The 20,337-nt window shown below is 38.6% G+C and overlaps 1 protein-coding gene across 7 annotated transcripts in view; it reads right to left on the bottom strand.

Annotated features, from left to right (window-relative positions):
- LOC124112269 (dynamin-binding protein-like) overlaps positions 1–20,337 on the bottom strand; it is a 48,627-nt gene that overhangs the window by 9,307 nt on the left and 18,983 nt on the right. For 5 of the 7 annotated variants that reach the window (XR_007218718.1, XR_007218717.1, XR_007218716.1 and 2 more), the window contains 10 exons: positions 10,626–10,702; positions 7,532–7,670; positions 6,524–6,765; positions 5,191–5,317; positions 4,701–4,792; positions 4,149–4,298; positions 3,645–3,750; positions 1,971–2,101; positions 1,558–1,662; positions 294–422 (listed from right to left, as the gene is read on the bottom strand). Coding sequence is in view for 4 of the 7 variants with exons in the window: in XM_048385812.1 (XP_048241769.1) it covers positions 294–422; positions 1,558–1,662; positions 1,971–2,101; positions 3,645–3,750; positions 4,149–4,298; positions 4,701–4,792; positions 5,191–5,317; positions 6,524–6,765; positions 7,532–7,670; positions 10,626–10,702 (1,298 nt within the window). In the remaining 3 variants the exon portion in view is untranslated. Of the gene's footprint in view, positions 1–293; positions 423–1,557; positions 1,663–1,970; positions 2,102–3,644; positions 3,751–4,148; positions 4,299–4,700; positions 4,793–5,190; positions 5,318–6,523; positions 6,766–7,531; positions 7,671–10,625; positions 10,703–14,580; positions 14,657–20,337 lie in introns of those variants that run through there. The other 2 variants (XM_048385813.1, XM_046472296.2) reach the window with 2 other exon arrangements.

Genomic DNA, 20,337 nt, shown 5'->3' on the forward strand with positions numbered 1-20,337 from the left:
CTGATTTCCCCACAGGGATATAGTAACTTAGCCTACAACAGCCCATTTGTTAAAAGACTACTGTGAGCGGAAAATCAGTGGTGAGATCCCCGGCCATGTCATACCAAAACACATCAAAAGATGGTACTTGTTGTTTCCCTTCCCTGCAACATGGTATCTCAGTGGGCTAGCAATATAAAACCAGCACTGTCCCAGACTAGCACAAGCACGTGCCCACACATACACACCCTGACCCTCGCCCGCTACAACACACACCTCATCTCAGAATGAAACATCTAATGATCTCTACTCACAAATGTGTGCAGCAGTGGTCCAACAATCTTGCACTGGACTTCCTTGTACATCTTGACCTCCTCTGAGGGTTGTCCATCATACAGGTCAACAATGTCCGCTACCAGACTCTCCTCTGCCCCGACACACTCCTGGTCAACAACAACATGTATAAACATGTACAGTGAATAACACTCAATCTGTGTGTGTGTGTATGTGTGTATGTGTGTGTGTGTGTGTGTGTGGTGTGTGTGTATGATGTGTTGAGAGAGGATCATGAAAATATTTACAAGGACACGGGGGGTCATCCAAAATATAACAAGTATTTGTCACAGAGTGACGAAATATCCCCCGCCTGTACACCATAGTACCAAATATGAAGACAATCCAGGGATTAGTTCTTGAGATATTGTGGCAACACCGTTTTCCAACTCCAAAAACAGATTTGCCTGCTGTGACCTTGAAAATGGGGTCAAGGTCACCAAATCTGACAGGTGTATGCGGTGTCTGTATATACACTATAGTTCCAAATATGAAGACAATCCAGCGATTAGTTCTTGAGATATCGCGGCAACACCGTTTTCTAACTCCAAAAGCAGATTTGCCTGCTGTGACCTTGACAATGGGGTCAAGGTCACCAAAACCGACTGGTGTCTGCGGTGTCTGTATATACACCATAGTTCCAAATATGAAGACAATCCAGTGTTTAGTTCTTGAGATATCGCGGCAACACCGTTTTCCAACTCCAAAAGCAGATTTGCCTGCTGTGACCTTTAAAATGGGATCAAGGTCACCAAAACCGACTGGTGTCTGCGGAGTCTGTATAGACACCATAGTTCCAAATATGAAGACAATCCAGTGTTTAGTTCTTGAGATATCGCGGCAACACCGTTTTCCAACTCTAAAAGCAGATTTGTCTGCTGTGACCTTGAAAATGGGATCAAGGTCACCAAAACCGACTGGTGTCTGCAGAGTCTGTATATACACCATAGTTCCAAATATGAAGACAATCCAGTGTTTAGTTCTTGAGATATCGCGGCAACAAACAGGTGGGACGTACGGACGGACGGACGTACGGATGTACGGACGTACGGACGGTCGTGAATACTATATCCCCCGCTTCGCGCTTTCGCGCGGCGGGGGATAACAAGCATTAGGAAGGGTCATTATTTTTTGTACATTCGAGCATAAAAAAACCTTCTGCTGGCCTTTATTGCTGACTCTGGCAAAAAACAAAATTCACTCATTATTTCTCAGCATCATGTGAAACACGGCTAGAATACCCACCTGCATGTGGTCCATGTACATGGAGACATTCTTCTGGAAGACTCTCACAGCCTTCTCTATGTGTCGGAACCGCACTTCCTCCCGCTCAAAGTTCTCGTCTCGGGTCTGTTCAAATATGAATAAGCATTCAGGAAAAAGGCTACACAGATGCCACTGTCACTGAACACAGATTCAGTCAAACTCAAATTTCATAGCATGCATTGTTGACCTAAATGACAGTCTCTCACTTCAGCCACAAGTCCACATCCCAAATCAGGTAAAATTCTGTTCATTTAAGTTCATGCAGGTCAATTGCTGTGTTCTATCAGGACAATCAGTGGAAGATTCATGCCCCCTGCCACACCAATGTTGTGCTGAGTACTTGAGATGTGTCCTCCCACCCCCCACCACCCATGTGTGCCCCCTCCGCCTACCTGCAGCCCTAGTCCCAGGTTTGTGGACAGTCGGCCCCGCATCCTGCTGGACTTCTTCCTGATGGAGTGGAAGTTGAACTTGGCGATCTTCTCACTGAACCGCTGGTCACTATCCTTCTTGTATTTGAACACTGCACAAACAATGTCATCACATTATCATCAATCTGAATACTTAACACTGTCATTCAAAATGGTTAAGACATGAAAAACAAGAAAAGAATCTTTGAGCAAAAGCAACTTCCAGGTAAGTACAGGTTAAGAGTCGATCTGGGATATGGGCCTACACCCTAAGTCAACTCTTCAAATCACTACCCAAATGATATACTTTGGGAACTCATGCTGAGAGAGATGTACATCACACTTTTCATCGACATCTTGAATCCAAGCTACTAGCAAAGGCAGCTTGCATAACTTTATCAAGGAGTACAATAACATACATGATATATCAGGCGATAGGTGTGTGACAGAAAGTTGCTTAACAGGCCAGTCAGCAATCTCCAGCTATAACGTGGCAGTCCTTATAAACCTACCATTGTTTTGACGTTACTTGCTTCTTTGCAATAACCTCTAATATTAGAGTCTTAGGAGGGTTTACATTTCCTTAGTAAGACCTACTCTTGGGTAGGAGGTTTTACTTTTTCCTAGTAAGACCTGGCGAGTAACACAAAAAATTTCATTATGGATAAAGGGAATTGAACCATAACCTCTCGATCAGTAGTCAGACACTCTAACCATTAGACCATGGAACTAATTGAAGACAGGTGGTTGATTAAAAGGCACCATGTTTAGCGTATATTTCTCTGCCATATTTTACAAGCATTTCCTGTCATAACACACTTTTATACATAATATTAAACAAATATTGATAAATGTTTTGACTGTTCAGAAGTCGGATGGAACACTCTTCCTCAGTTTTGGTTGTCATAGCAAAACCTTCTGGCAGCAGTGGGGGGCACAGTCGTCTAAGGCACCGCGATTCGCTGTGGAGAGTTGCGTCCCTTTGGCATGCCACAAACCTATGATAGTGGGTTCGAATCCCGGTTCGCCCCGATTATGTTTCTGGGTATGTCAGCACCATACCTGTGCTCGTGGGTTTCACCGAACTGGTAAACGTCCGAGACCTGCATCACTTCGGGCTTTCCGCCCACATTAAGCTGAACACAGCGATATAACTGGAATACTGTTAAAAGCTGTGTTACACCCAACTCACCCACTCTGGGGAGTAAAACTTGGGGGTAACGCCTTCAGTTTTATTCAGCCACTGCTTTCCTCACATTTGTCAACCAAAACCTCGGAATTGTGATTTATCCCTCATGTAAATAGTTTTTGTTTCGTTTTTGTTGTTTAACGACACACTCAGCAATATTCAAGAAATATGATGGCGGTCTGTAAATAATGGAGTCTGGACCAGACAATCCAGTGATTGATATCATGAGCATTGATTCATGCAATTGGGATACGCTGACATGCATCAACCAAGTATAATAGAGCTTGGACCAGGACGACTAGTTGCTGTAACTCCATGATCCAAGCAATCAGGACACAATGGCACACCCACACAAATCATAAACACCTGTTTATTAGAAATCATCCCTGACATTTTCTTACAGTTTCAGCAAGAATGGAGTACTAGGGACATGGGTCATCTCTTGTTAGTCATTATCATCACCCTACCTAAGTCTTTCCTCCGCTTGTACTCATTGATAGCAGTAGCCACGTCAGTCATGGCATGGATGGCTTTAACAATCTCCTGTTTGTCTTTGTGATCATCCTCTGTTGACTGAAATATGCAAATGTTCATTTCATAACCTTATATTTCTTAGCATCATGTTATTCAAAACCACACCACACACAGCAGTTTTCCAGCTCTATGATGGCAATATATGTATAATCAAGTATGGACCAGACAATCCAGTGACTGACATCATGAGCATCACACTCCACCATTGGGATACGATGACATGCATCAGCAAGTCAGGGAGCCTGACCACCCGATCAGGTTAGTCAACTCTTACGACAAGCATAGGTTGCAGAAGAAGAATTCTAACCTGGATCTTCACAGGGACTCCTGTTTGTAAACTCTATGACAAGCAAAGGTACTGGGAACCTTATCTGCAGTGGAATCCCCATCTTGTAATAAAAGCAGCCGAGAAACACGTGGAATAAAACCCTACTCACCTTGAAGAGTTCGTTCAGCAGTAGCGGGTATTTGAGTATTCTCTGTATGGGTTTGATGAGCAAGGACTCAAGGTCAAAGACATTGGTCTGTTCTCTCAGCTTGGTGATCATACGCCCAAAATACTCCTTCACCTCTACGTTATCTGTGTACTGGAAAAACAATACAAACACTTCAATAATTACAGCCAGTATATAAAGTCTGGACCAGACAATTCAGTGGTTGATATTGCAAACATGAGCACATAATCTGGTCACAGAGACACATTACCAAGTCACTGAATTTGACTATCTGACTAACTTAGAATCCTCCAGAATATGTACAATGCACTTGTTAGGAGAGATTTACTAAAACATTCATCATTGATTGTACCACATATATAACAGTGAACCATATGCCTGTCTATGGGCCGATGACCACCATCTTGAAGGAAAAAAAGAAGACAAAAAGACTATGACAGGCCCCTCGCATACGTAATTGGGGATCAATCTAAACCAGAATCCCTGCAGGTCATTCATTACCATGTACTCAATTTGTTACAGTGTAAGACCCACCTTCTCCATGAGTGTGATGACTGTATCATGGTTCCGGCAGTACGGGGCGTACGTGTTCTTCATGTCCTCAGAGAAATGCACAAAGTTGGGGCCTGAAACAATTCACGTTATTTAATGACATTGAAGATTATCACAGTGTCTTATACGTTGTGAATGGTTAATGTTTTCTGATCAAAAACAGACAAGCTCATGTGAACAATAGTGGACACTTGTTTGTTCTACTTTTGAACAGAAATGCTTGTCAGATATCGAGGGATGATAAAAAACACTGAAAGTTATCTGGGGGTCTGAGGGGCTATATGATTTAATGGCACGTAATTGTTATGGCATGTGTCACAAATGACCAGGTACTGACAACTGGACTGCATGATCATGTACTGAAATTAATCTTGACAAACTTCAATCCCAAATATATATAAAATATATGACTTTACCATTTGTCAAAAAGCCTCAGGCTAGCAGCCTATTGTTAACCAAATATATTGGTCACCTATTATCTGCTCCTCAAATGTCTTCCCGTTGATGCAGCCTTCCAGCATGGTGAGGAAACTCTGCGAGACGTCCGCTATCTCCTCGATGTTGCCGAACACCACCTCCATGTCCACACCAGGAACCTGCTACAGTAATCAGTCTGTCTCACACAGCAGTCACCAATATCACAGCCATTCCAAGCTTGACAAGACAAACCACTGACTGACCGTATGAGCAACGATCAACATCATTGTGTATGATGACACACACTCTAATGGTTCACACAATGCAACCACATAATCCATTTCAAGTCAAATGAAGTGGATTAGTGGAGCTGTTTCGTGACAGATATAGGGTCAATTGTGCACTTTGTGATAAAAGCATGAAATGGCACAGTTATAGGTAATGACATTCCAAATATTTTCAGATATTGTGCCAGAAATTTCGTAGAACTTATTTAGTGTTTCTATAGCAGCATATAAGCTTTCCTCTTTACCATTCCAAAATAATTTTGTATCACCCACATACTGCCCAAGTTAGTGTTTTTTGTTATTAACAATGATCCCCTTAATTTTTTTATTATTTCTAATCATACACCCTAGGACTTCAGCTACTAGGAGGAAAACATATGGCCTCAGTGGGTCTCCTTGTCAACAGCCTCTCTCATCTGGAAAACATTCCGATAGATGTCCATTTTGTATTATGTTTCATGTTGTATCATAAGTCAGGACTGGGTATATTTATCATTACTGGCCCAAATCTATATTTTTGTAAAACTTTGTTTATAAATTATTTTGAAACTGTATCAAATGCGTTTTCAAAATCTATCAGCAGAAGTAATCCTGGTTCATGTTGCCATTTTGATTCAAAGATAATGTTGTATAACAACCTTGTGTTTTCTGAAATTGACCTTCGTCAAATAAAACTAGTTTGATTATGAAGGAGCAATTCCAATGTTGACTTTATACGGTACTAATTATTTATAGAGTGCATTCAAAAAAAGTTATTGGACTCCAGTTTTCTCTCTGTGTTCTGTTTTTATTTGCTATAGGTTTACAAATTTATAACTCCTCTTTTCATTGTCATACTCATTTTGTTATTAGCAGAAATACTATTTTCAAACCTGTATATCCAGACTTTTAGTTCTTTCCAGAAAAAAATATTCAAAAGAATCCTATAAGTCTAACAGAAGCAATGTGACTTAAGCATCAACCTATCAGCAGCTTTAGCACAACAGAGCAGTGGTAACAAACTTATGACAATATTTCATCATTAGTTTGCAACTCAAATGATTCATCTATATGAACAGATACAAAAACAATTTCTGCCTAATTCCTGGCCCTTCACTGTACCTTCTCAGCAGCTGGACCCAGGAAGGTGTCGATGCACAGATGGAGGTCGCGCAGGTAGTCCTTCTCCGTAGCCAACAATTCCGCGATTACATTCTCTCTCTTCTCCCTCCGCTTCTGTTTCTGCTCCTCCTGCTTCTTCTTGTCTTCCTCCATCTTCCTCTTGGCTTCCTCTCGCCGGCGCTGTGCTTCTTGTTCTGCCTGGTACTGACGTAGCTCAGCTGGGCAGAGCTGGTGAAGGTTCTCTGTGGAAGAAAGGACAGGAACATGCACACAGACGATTTAATCAACTCCTGCAGGACAATCTTACAGCATGGCTGATACTAGTTAAGTTTACCAAGTCAACATCAGTAACTTGTAGGGATGCAGATTATTATGACTACAGTGTTGTAGCCTGCATAGACTGAAGTTAATTAAACGATGTTGGTTTATTTATATTATTGGTAGGGTTTATTTTGTGTCCAGTACATTTATCAGTGTTATCAGGATATCTGCTGACCCTTTGTCTGCAGTGTCTCCATCAGCTGGTCTGGCTAGATGCAGTGAGACTGGAGAAAGAATAATTTGAGTGACATAGTCTTCCAGAGCTTCTTGGAACCTACTCTGTCATTTCACGATTTTGGAGAAAAAACTATTCTGCTCTGCAATACCCTGGGGAACTATTCAAGTAGTGAATGTTCTGGGAAACTCTTGTCATTGAATGTTCTGGGAAACCATTCTGCTCTGGAATACCCATGGAAAACTCTTTGTCATTGAATGTTGTGGGAAGTTATTCTACTCTGAAATGATCTGGTGAACTCTTTGTCATTGAATGTTAAGGGAATCTATTCTGTTATGGAATGCCCTGTGAAAGTCTTTGTAGTTGAATATTCTGGGAAACAATTCTGCTCCGGAATGCGGAATCTATTCTGTTCTGAAATGCCCTGCAATCGGTTAACCTGAGGGGTTTATTAGCACATTAAATATTGTAGATACATAAATCATTGATGTGAGAGTGTGAGCTGAACATACGTCTGAGATTGGTGAGTTCCTCTGTGAGGCCCTGCACATTTGCTCGCTGGTCATCTAGAGTCTCTAGGATCTCCTCTCTCCCCTCCTCCCCCACCTGCTGCAGCATCAACGTCAGCTCCCCGCACGACTTCTCATAGCTCTGAAACAAGGACAGTCAGATGATGGATTCAACACCTTTACATACAAGCAGATGTCACAAGTATGGACCTGTGCAATACACTGGCAGCAAAGAAATATCTACTCTAGGAATCAAAATACAAATAACTGGTCTCATGGAAAACCTAGACGATAACCTGGATAGTGGTATGGATGGTATCTATTACCAACATAAAAATTCTGGATCTGAATCTGGTCTAATGTGAAATTGCTAAAAACAAACATCATTATGATGATAATATATTTTAGGCTTAAAAAGTAAAAGAATTGGTTCTCAGGCAATGACTTTTGAAAATATAGTGCGGGTGAGCGCAAATAAACCAAATAAACAGTTGTGTACCATCAACCTGGGAAAGGGCCTCCCTACATAGACAAGTATACAAACTCCTATTGCCACCATGACCATGACGTGAGATGCACAGTAAAGGGAAGTAACTGTGTAACTTAGGATTTTTATATTTTTGGGGAAAATGGAAATAAAAACGAAACATGCGGCTGACTTTATGATGTTGCGGGCGGTGCCTGAGAACCAAGACTATTATTTTTTTTAGCCTCATCAAAATATTTAGAACTGGTACAAGATTTTTTTCATACATGTAATTATGAAATAGAGTGGGCCCTTGTCATAACCCTAATGTTACACATGAAGATTAAGGAGGTTCCTAGGTTCTGATATTATGGCAGCAAACAGTAAGGACCCCAAATACCAATTCCCAACACTACTATTGTCTAACACACTGGGGCATGGGGCTAGATGTTGAATGCACCTTTTCACCTCAAAACCATATATATATAACTGAACAAGAGACAGGAAGCATATGTTACTTCACACCCATTATTAATAGAGCAGTGTAATGGTACAACACATCTACTGTATGTTCTCCAAGCCAATGCTGTGCTGTATGCTGTGTGAGATACATGGACTCCTTGTATAGTATTACCAGGTCTTAATTGATGATAATATTGTGTCTTGTACACATCAAAGTGGGATGTCCCATTGGAAGCAAAGAGAGTCTGAATATTTGAATGACGGAAACTATTTACATTGAAGCATGTATTTCAGATTTAGCTGATATTTCTGTTCTGAAATACAATCAAGGCTCAGACAGTCCATGTCAGATTTGGAGTTTTGATGGAAACAAGGAAATCCCCATCCATAACAAACTTTTGGAAGTACATACACCTTGTATTTAATCTGCTGTTGGTACAGTGGTCACACTGGTCACACAAGTTTAATGTGTGTGTGTGTGTTATTGTTTAATGTGTGATAGTGTGTGTTTAACATGTGTTAGTGTGTGTTTAATGTGTCTAAGTATGTGTTTAATGTGTCTAAGTATGTGTTATTGTTTAATGTGTGTTAGTTGTGCTTCACTTGTGTTAGTGTATGTTTAATGTGTGTGTGTGTGTTTAATGTGTGTGTGTGTGTGTGTGCTTAATGTGTGTTAGTGTGTGTGTTAAATGTGTGTGTGTGTGTGTTTAACATGTTTAAAGTGTGTTAGTGTGAGTGTTTAATGTGTGTCAGTGTGTGTTTAATATGTTTTGGAGTGTCAGTGTGTGTTAGTGTGTGTATTTCAAGTGTGTTAGTGTGTGTTATTGTTAGTGTGTGTAAGTGTGTGTGCATGCGTGCGTGCGTGTTGCTTAACACCGCAATAAGCAATATTCCAGCTACAGTCGAACTTTGTGTCGAACTTGGATGTGTTGAATTTCTGGTTGTCTCAAACTCAGTTGGGTGTCGTAAGTTTACAAATTAAGCAAAAAATTCATGAAACCAGATCCTAGTGATCATTTTTGTCGTATGAAAGAGATTCACATTAACATGGTCTCAACATGCTCAAGGGCTTTCTATAGGGTTGGTGTATTGGCAAAAATATCGTATTGCAATATATGAGACCGCTACATATTGCATTACGTATTGGAGCCCATATCATATATATTATTATATTTGTACAGTTTAAATGGTACTTCTTCATTCAATAATCCAGACTTCAGATTGCGAGATGTGTAGTATGGATAAACGAGACTACCTATTACGTCATCAATATGAAATGTTAATGCAAACAGAGCGAAGCGTGTGCTGGTTACATGGTTTAGCAAGAATATCAGTCCATCCAAATGCCTCAAGATAGTAGATACATATAATTAACATAATTATAAATAAATTCTTTGGTGACTGTATCAGAAAATATTGCTACGTGAGGGTTGTACAGCAATACGTGTATTGCTGACAGCCGTATTGCAATATACGGGTATATCAGTTATATTGCACACTCCCAAGTTTTAAATTCAAGAAGTAAGCTTGACCTTTAATCAGATGCAAGTCGAAATGCATAGTTGAGTGTTGTTACAATATTCAACAATATTCCAGCTACGAGGGTCTGCAAAGAATCGGATCTGGATCAGACAATGATGTGACAGACGTCATGAGAATCGATCTACGCAATTGGGATACCATTACATGCATTGACCAAGCCAGCGAGCCTGACCACCTGATCCTGTTAGTTGCCTCTTATGACAAGCATGGGTTGCTGAAGACCAATTCTATCATAGATCTTCACAAATAAAGGAGTGTTGGACTGTATGTTGTTTGCTATTGAGATTACAACACAAGAATACATTCTAGAGGAATGATTCATTATTTATTTATTACTCACATTTTTCTCAACATATATTGCTTAATGAAAAGATAAATGGGAACTTGAGAGACCTACAAATTATAAATAATCTATTTGAGATTCTTTGCGGTAGCTAATATGCCAGCACTCATCCCAGAAGCTGGGCACATGCCTCAGTATTCAACTCAGATGTAGCGCTCTCAGTTACTGGTCACGTCCGAGAAATCAGTGACATCACAGCTGACAGATGTTCCGTTCCCAGCCAGATGTACATGCATGTACTCCTGTAGTCACAGAGATAGGGGGACCTAGCATGCTTAGCTCACCTGTATATCCTTCTGTATCTCTGCTATCCTTCCCTTCAGCTCGGCAACCACCTCCGCATTCACCTCATCATCTACATCTGGAAATAATGAACATATTGATATTTATCATGCAATGCAACATAGATGCTAAAATAATGCAACCAGACATAGTTTGAAACATTTCTTCAAGAATACACATTGGCATGTACATCCTGTAGAAATACTAGGATATTAACATTTACAACCACATTCAACACACATCACTATGACAATAGCTTACTTCACAACACTCAAAACATACCGATATCCACAGGAACCATTTGGAATCAGTACATAAACATTTCTTTTCTAGAATAATAATAAGTTAGCACTTACCATGGTGACGAGCATTAAAACAATATAACTAAAAAATTATCAGGCTGCAAAAAAAGCAAGGGTCCTTGTCATAATTCTAACATACTTAATGTCAAAATGAAAGATTTATGAGGCCCCGAAATACATGCTTGACAAAAGTACCATAGCCGAAAAAGCCAAGGACTCAAAGAACCCTTTAGCTTGTACCATTATAGATACAAGCCAATGAATAACAAATCAGTGATGGAAATTAACTAAGAACTTCTACTAGCCTACATTCAGCAATATCCCTCCAAAATTCTACTAGCCCTTAGGACACCTTAACACTAACGAAACAAACCAGTGTTGGCTAGCAGATTAGTGCCAATTTCCAACCCTGTAAATAAGACGCATAAACATGATAACAATAGACATATGATAGACATGATAGATAATGAAGTGAGTGAGGTATAATCATGATAATTCCCTACTCATCAAAGAGCTGATGGTAATGTAGAAGGTGCTGAAGGCTGGTATGGTCTGTTGAGCACTTACTACCAAGCCTACAAACAGCGGCCAGACATAGAAGAATGTTATTGTCTCACACCCTGGTCAGCTATGCAGTGACTGCAGCTACCTAGCAGGAAGTCATCTTGCCACACAACAGGGACAACGCAATAGTAGTCTCATCTCCATCACTCTTCACTGTGTGCACAGTCTGTGCCAAAAAGATTTGAGCCTACCGCAAACATGGCTATTTACAACATTTTTAGTCATTTTAGTGTTATCAATGGACTATCATTAGCTGAGATTACTAGACCGATGAGGATTTTACTAGACGTGGGCTTCGGACAAGTGGCAAATGTTTAGACTACTGCTTGTGATTGATCCGACATTGACTACAGATGAAGTACTTCAGGTATTTTCGTTTTGGTTTAAAAATTATTTCCAAATTACAGTTTTCTAAATGAATTTTGTTTCCCTTGCAGGGCGCAGCGATCATTATCATGATGATTATGGTATCCTGAGAATATACATCGCTAGTAAATTATTGTTCATAACTATCTCTGTATGGTATGTGTCAAGATGCAATATTGATTTTAATTAACATTGAACATAATTTCTAGAATTATAAGGCCACAATATGTGTGTGCATATTGAGCATCAAAAGAATGAAATATTGGAGCAAATCTTGAATCAAATTTGACTGAAAATATTTAATCTTTGATAGCTATTTAATCCTTAAAATCCACAAAGAAGTTCTTACAGGGCGGATAAAACTTAAGAGTCTGCAAGATAGATCATGTCTACTTTGCATCATTTTCAGTAGATTTAAAGTGTTAAAGTACAGCTTTTGTTAACTACGTTTACCAGATTGAAAAAGATTTCATAAGAACCTGAATTTTGTCTAGTGGCTGAAGATGCAGACTGTAATCATAATGGGCATAGTTCAGGATGTCCATGTAAATTCCTTATGGCCAAGTAGGATCTTACATCTAGCACATAAAAGACGACTATGCTGGTCGTAAAAGGCGACTAACGGGATCGGGTGGTCAAGCTCGCTGACTTGGTTGATGCATGTCATCGATCTCAATTGCGTGGATCAATGCTCATGATGTCAATCACTGGATTGTCTGTTCCAGACTCGATTATTTTACAGACTGCCCATATAGCTTGAATATTGCTGAGTGCGGCGTTAAACAACAAACAAACAAACACATCTAGCAAAACGGAAACATCTACTGAGGCAAGGAAGGCATTCATACATGGCAGGGGTTTACTCAGGTAAATCTAATTGTATCTCGAGTACTGGAGACTATCAGGAATGAAAATGGGGGTGAAAGGTGTCAAAGAGTAAACCACTGCTTCCTACTTGACATCCACAGACTGGTGACAAAGGGCATCACACCACAGAGATTAGGAATGAACAGGCTGAACTTCGATTGTACTTCTTATGAGTGAGTGAGTTGGGTTTAACGCAGCTTTTAACAGTTTTCCAGTTATATCACGGCAGGTCAGCTGAATGTGGGAGGAAAGCCCGAAGTGTTGCAGGTCTCAGACGTTTACCACTTTGGTGAAACCCACGAGCATGGGTATGGTGCTGACAAACCTAGAAACATAATCGGGGCGAACCCGGATTCAAACCCACAATCATAGGTTTCTGGCGTTGCCAAGGGACGCAACTCTGCACAGCAAATCGTGGTGCCTTAGACAACTGGGCCACCTGTTCTTCTTATGAGAATAGATACAAAATAGAAACTTTATATAAATGTACAACTTGTTAGATGCATGCTGATACTGAAATAAGTTTTAATGATTCATCCAGCAATCCTCTCTTTCATCCCATGTGACTTCCAGTGCATATTATTCCTCATTGTTTATGTGTACAGGATGATAATATGAGGCCTCCGGTAAACGTGGAAAAACACTGATATTGGTATGACCACATTGCCCGACATGACTGTTTCTCTGTACGCCATATATATATGAACAGGGTCATTGACATATCATCTGGGCTATAGTTCTATCTAAGTGGTCAGTAGTGTTTTACAGCATGGAATTTTGTTACAATTACCGTATTCGACATAATAAGCGCCCAGGATGCTCTCAAAATTAGAATTAGGGGGCTCTTATTAGAATATAATTTTTGTGAAAGAGTTGAAAGATCATAAATTTCATGGTTTATGCTGACAGCCTGAAATGATACAAAAGAAAAGTCTGTGCATATTATACACGACAGATATATTTTTCCAGAATTAAATTGCCCGTAATTAAGGGTGCATATTATACACGAGTACATATTATACATGGAGTCTTGTGTACATTCATCAATCGGAAGGGTGCTAATTGGGATTGTTCACTAACCAATATATTAGCAAATATCGCCATGGGTGCTTATTAGAGCGGGGCGCTTATTACGTCGAATACGGTAACAACATTCCATGCTGTCGAACACTGCTTTGGATATGATGGAACCCAATGCTTTCTGCATGAAATTTTCAGGAGCCATTTGTAATTATCATGATTATGCAGTCTCCAAAATCAATGGATTTCTAAATCCTACTTTAAGTTTTAACTATATTTCATGTTGACTAATGTACTTCAAATAATGAAACTCCCTTAGTTGCAGTACATGTCACACATCCCAGTGTCATCACTACTGGTTTGTCAATACTGGGAGATAACCAATCACCAGAATACTAGATGGCCAAAGAAAATCTATGACAAAATGCATCATTCAGGACAGTTTTTCCTTATATGTTTATACTCTCGATAGCTATATTTTAGAAGAATATCAGCCCTGACTTGCTCAAGTTCAAGTATCAAGCATAGGTTAGCGCCCTCCACCAGGGCGATTTTGACAAGGGTGAAGTTCTCATTAACATGATTAAAACATGCAATTGTTAAGTTCTCATTAACATGATTGAAACATGCAATTGTCAAGTTCTCATTAACATGATTGAAACATGCAACTGTCAAGTTCTCATTAACATGATTGAAACTAGCAACTGTCAAGTTCTCATTAACATGATTGAAACATGAAACTGTCAAGTTCTCATTAACATGATTAATATAAACACATTTCATAATTTTCATAACAATTCCTGCAGATGTAGTTGACCAAAGAGGATCTTAATCATACCTTGTTTTTGAGATCTGACATACTCCTGCCCACAGAACTTATCACTAACATCAGTGTACATTGTGCAATAAGCATGATAAGTGAGACAGATTACAACAGTACATACAATAACCATGATAACAGCAGCCACCATAGCCAGTGAATGGTGGGTTACAAAGTCCAAAGAGCATAGCCTATGTGTAATAGCATTCTTATTTATTCATGTTATTAAACATTAATTCTGAATTTGAGACAAAAATTAATCATACTGGCATCAAACAACCATGGTGGAAACATGTTCAAGTTATGCTATTTCTATCTAATCTGTCTGTCCGTATACAAGAGTAGTTATTTAAATATCAAAATAATACCATGGAATTGGGATTCAGAACTTTGTCTTTCTATGTCAGGCAAACACCAGGGTCAAAGTCAAACATGTTGCCATGGAAATGGAAAACATATAAATTCCAAAAATCCCCAAATAGGAAAAGGCACCAGTTGACAACCTGGTCTTTGTAATACCAATTAGGTTTAGGGATATGGTCCGGACAAACACACTACTATAAACAGAGTCAAAGTCAAACTTGTTGCCATGGAAACAGGAATTTTCTAAAAAATAAATAAATTCCTAAATAGCAAAAGGCACCACTTCAGCCCCTGATTAATACATGTGCCAAGTTTGAAAGAAAAATGCTGAATAATGTTTTAGTTCAGCTCTGGAAATGGCACCTACCTCAGTTTCAGCTAAGTCTAACTTGCTTCCATTGAAACAGGGAATAATCTAATTTTGAAACCTTCCTAAATTGCAAAAGGCACCTTTTCAACCCTTGGTTAATACATGTAGGAGGTTTGAATGAAAACTCTTTCACGGTTTTCAAGTTGTGCTCCGGAATCGAAATCCACCCCCCCAAGACTAATTCCAAATGGTTTCCAAGGAAATCGAGAAAAATGAAAAATGCAGAAAAGGCACCACTTCAGAATAAGGAAAAGGATAGGTTTGATATATCTGTCAACAAGCACTGCTGCAATTTCCAGCCTAAGTAAAAGTTGTTGCCACGGAAAAATAGTTTTGTCAGAAATCCCGAAATATCAAAAGGCATCAGTTCACACCAAGACCTATCTGTGTGCCAAGTTAGGTGAAGAAATATATTACATGGTTTTCAAGATCTACTGTGGAAACAACAGTACCCCTATTTCCAACCTAAGAAAAAGGTGTGGTTCAAAATTGGGATTTAAAATAATATATATGTACACCTAAACATGCTAAATTCAGAGGTATTTTACTATTGCATTCAGTGAGAATGCATTCACTTCCCACACATTTCCAACAATTTCGCAATCATCATTTAGTGGATGATGCTATGGGGTAACAACTAGGGCTGTTACGATTCACTCACGTACTCGGTGAATCGGACCGTATCCCTTCATGAATTGAATTTGTTATTCGTGGCCACTAGAATGGATTATATATGAATATGCAATCCTGTACATTTACATGCCCTGTACCTAAAAATATCCATAAGAACATATTAATTATTATACACACAGATTTCTTCAACTACAACACTCTTATATTATTTAATTTGACGGTATTGTGATCACTGGTCATTGTCGCATTTGAGCAGATACTAGTACTCATGGTACTGGGATAAGTGCAGTTTATGAAAGTATAATATATATGAATAATTGATAAAACCATGTCAAATAATTTATGTTGTTATCATGGTTATTGTTTCACTGAATATAACAAATAATACATCAACTGCTGACTTGGTATTGTACTTGTGAATTAATATTCATATTCAATACCCAATATTCATGATATGAAGTGTATTCGCTTATAGTGTATATGTTGCAGCCCTAGTAACCATGGTAACAACACATGCGTAACGGAAACATTCAATAGAGGACGCTGGTGGCGTATATTTTCGCTTTTTCAATCACAGGAATCAGTTCTAATTACTGAATTGCATAATTTCACCTCGACTTTTCACTTATGTAAATTTTGCCAACAAGCTGAAAATATGCATGATTTTGAAAAAAAACACCATATCGATATTTTTCAAACATATAGTGATAAGTATGAATTCATTGGTATTTCATATCATGGTATGTACCAGAGCTCGAGATAAGCTTTTGGTGTTGTGGGTATTTTACCCATGCATTTTAAAATTACTGCGTATCAGTAATTCTATCTGGGTATTCAAATTTCTGTTACCCACTAGTTTTTACACATGTGGGTATTTAAGTTAAATATTTAAAAACACTATTCATCTAGTCCCTGCAAACTGGTGTTGTGTGGGTTCGAGAGCTTTATAGGACTCAAAAATACCACGATACTTCCACAAGTGTGATGGCAAATGATCATGATGTAACTGTCATCGTGGAGTTTGGCAAGGTTGACGGAATGCCTGTTTATAATTTCAAAATAAGTTGCTGATTTGCCAATCGAATACACAGGGTTACTTCACAATATTTTGAATATACGCACAAGTTTTATTTTTGTAGCGTATCTGTAATGTTCGTTGCGTATTTGATACGCTTGGACATTATTTTACTGCGTATTTCTGCATTTCTGATGCGTTTTTTACGCAGATACGCAGCTTATCTGGATCTCTGATGTACTGGTAGACTTGTTATACCGGCAATACCCAACACCTCTACCTCTAAGATCAGCAATAGACTGCTGGGGACACATTCCACCCGTGATCCCCATGGAGTGATTAAGATAGAAATGTATAAGACACTATGATCGTGTTGCCTTTCTCTGCTTGTGAGCATGGTGAATTTTAATCAGTTTGAGGTACATTTGCCGATTCATTTCATTTTGCTATAGACAAATGTCAATGTGACATTTTCATGATTTTAGCAAGTTTTATAGGACATTCTCTAATACCATTACCAAAAAGGACAAATTTCTTCAGGACATTTTGGAAAACAATAAGTTATTATCCTAGAAAATGAACTGATCCGAAACCTTGTAATGTTGCTATTCTTTGAAGATTTGTGTGCTAAATAACTGCAGAAAAGGTTCGATTCAACAGAATACAATTTACTTCACTTTACAAACAGCATGATCAGTCCTTAGGAATGTTCACATGAAGTATGTATGCTAAAGTCATACCCGTAACCATGGTAACCAATAAAACAGTCTTGGGGTGATGTCACAATCAGGTTATCTTGATAATTACACAGTTGGAACACTTTTTCCAGGTGGAGAATCAGGATTGTGAGGATGTTAAGCAACGCATTTATTTTTCATTGCTCAGTCTTCTGCAAACACACTCATTTACAGACTAACTCAAGCTTCAAATCATCTCATGATCCTCTGACCTCATAATGTTTACCTCCTGCTTATAGGGAAAGATGTTATCATATATACCGGTAATGAGATCATTCTTTAATTTCCATACTGTATCTATACAAATTTATTAATATCGATACTAAATTTATAATTCGCTGCCAGAGACACACTTACATTTATTAATATCACCATGGTTAAGATGGACAATGAGTAAAGGAAGAAAATTCAATTTTTTACATCTGATGGATCAGCCTAGGTCATTTTTAGTATTAACATGATTAAGTTGATTAATTGCAGGTCTATACAGGTAATTATTACCTATACACATGAAGAATAGTTAAGTTTCTATATATTTCTATATATTATGATTCTAGGTACATATAAAAAGATGATAGTTAACAATGGTCAAGAGAACCATGAGAACAGAATGCATATATATTTATTATTCAAATCACTGACTGATAATCCAAGTAATAGTGTACAAACAGTGTTCAAAAATAACCTAGAAAGACATATGGGTCCTTGTTAGAATTAGAATTAGAACTGGTCTTCAGCAAGTTGACAGCAACCCATGCTTGTCGTAAGATGTGACTAACAGGATTGGGTAAGTGGTCAGGCTTGCTAATATCCTATATCCTCCAGTGGTCAGAATGTGCTCGGATCTGAGCAGAGATTGTGGAATTTCAAGTTACAAAATGACATTCCATTAACAGGCTCAGTGCTGGTCCTTATGCAGAGCCTTGGGATGGTGTATCTTGAGACAGATAACAGAGATCATATTACCAAGCACAAAACACTGTGTAACAAAGTGAATATGGTTGATGCATGTCATCGTATCTCAATTGCCTAGATCGATGCACATGATGTCAATCACTGAATTGTCCGTCCAGGGTCAATTATTTACAAACCGCTGTCATATAGTTGGCATATTGCCGAGTGCAGCATTAAACAACAAACAGGATCACACATGAGCCCTTGTCATACCCCCATTTTCAACAGTTAAAGCTTCAGCATTGTGTTCAGGTTAAATTCCAATACCAGTTTACAAAGGGGCCCTCGGTAACTTAGGTCTTCTTCCATGGTATTTGAATCTAAGGACCCCCTTTATCATGTCTGCATGTTTAAAGGGTTATGACTGGGACCCTTGTCAGTTGACTATTACCGTATTCGACATAATAAGCACCCCGCTCTAATAAGCACCCACAGCGATATTTGCTATTTTATTGGCTAGTGAACAATCCCAATTAGCACCCATTCCAATTGATCAATGTACACAAGACTTATTTATTCGTGTATAATATGCATTCATGTGTCATACATGTTATATGCACCCTTAATTACGGGCAATTAAATTCTGGAAAATATATCTACCGTGTATAACTGGTATAATACACACAGACTTTTCTTTGGTATCATTTCAGGCTGCCAGCATAAACCACGAAATTTACATTCTTTCAACTCTGTTTTTTCTCTCACCAAAAGTATATTCTAATAAGAGCCCCCTATTTCTAATTTTGAGAGCGCCTGGGCGCTTATCACGTCAAATACGGTATGCTTAATTCTTAACACCCTATTGCATAACCTGAGAACTTCCCTAAACTTTGAACATTGTAGAGCTATGCTATACAAGCTTGTTTTGCAGGCAAATCAACCTATATAACTTGTGTTATCCAAAATTCAAAATATAAATAAACACATTGCAGTAACATCATGTACATGATTTTGATAATGAGATTAAGATTAGGTCCATAGACATGATAAAAGGAAAGAAAATCATCAAATGCATTTCATAACATTTTAAACCCAGGGACAAAAGTATGTACACGTCTATAGACATAATCAGGGTGATAGACAAGAGTAAAAAATTATGTCAAAGATCCCAGTATTCATACAATTTATACTTTAGTTTGATGTTGATGTAAGAATTAACAAGAGCAGAATGTTTACATCTTTTCCACTGCACACCAAAACAAACATCTTCTTGGCCATGTTGCAAATTGTATCTTGATAGAGGAAACATTCCAATATCACTAGGAATGCTTTTGCATCCAAACCTAAGGAATGTTTCTTAAAAATACTTGTAAACCATGCCACACTCCCTATGTTAATTAAAACAGCAAACATTAAGCTATAAACCACAGTGAAATAAACAAGCTTGATGAATGAAACTTTCAACATCAATATCACTTGATAACAGTAGCAACCCACATCTGACCCTATGTCAATTATGACCAACTGCAACAAGACTTGAGGTTTGATAAGTTAACAGCTAACAGACATATCAACAAACAACAAGCACTGCCGTGCCAGGTCAAGTTTACCTAAAACTCCTGTTTACTCTCCCTGTCTATAATAAACAACCAAATAAACATACCGAAAGAACAATAGAACATTTCTCTCCTGCCGAGGACTCCGTTCAGGTGTTGCTTGCCAAATTTTCAAATACCACGTAGCACTCCAAGAAACAGGACTGT

This window comes from Haliotis rufescens, unplaced genomic scaffold (assembly GCF_023055435.1).
Source record: "Haliotis rufescens isolate VD_foot unplaced genomic scaffold, xgHalRufe1.0.p SCAF_6, whole genome shotgun sequence".
NCBI lineage: Eukaryota > Metazoa > Mollusca > Gastropoda > Lepetellida > Haliotidae > Haliotis > Haliotis rufescens.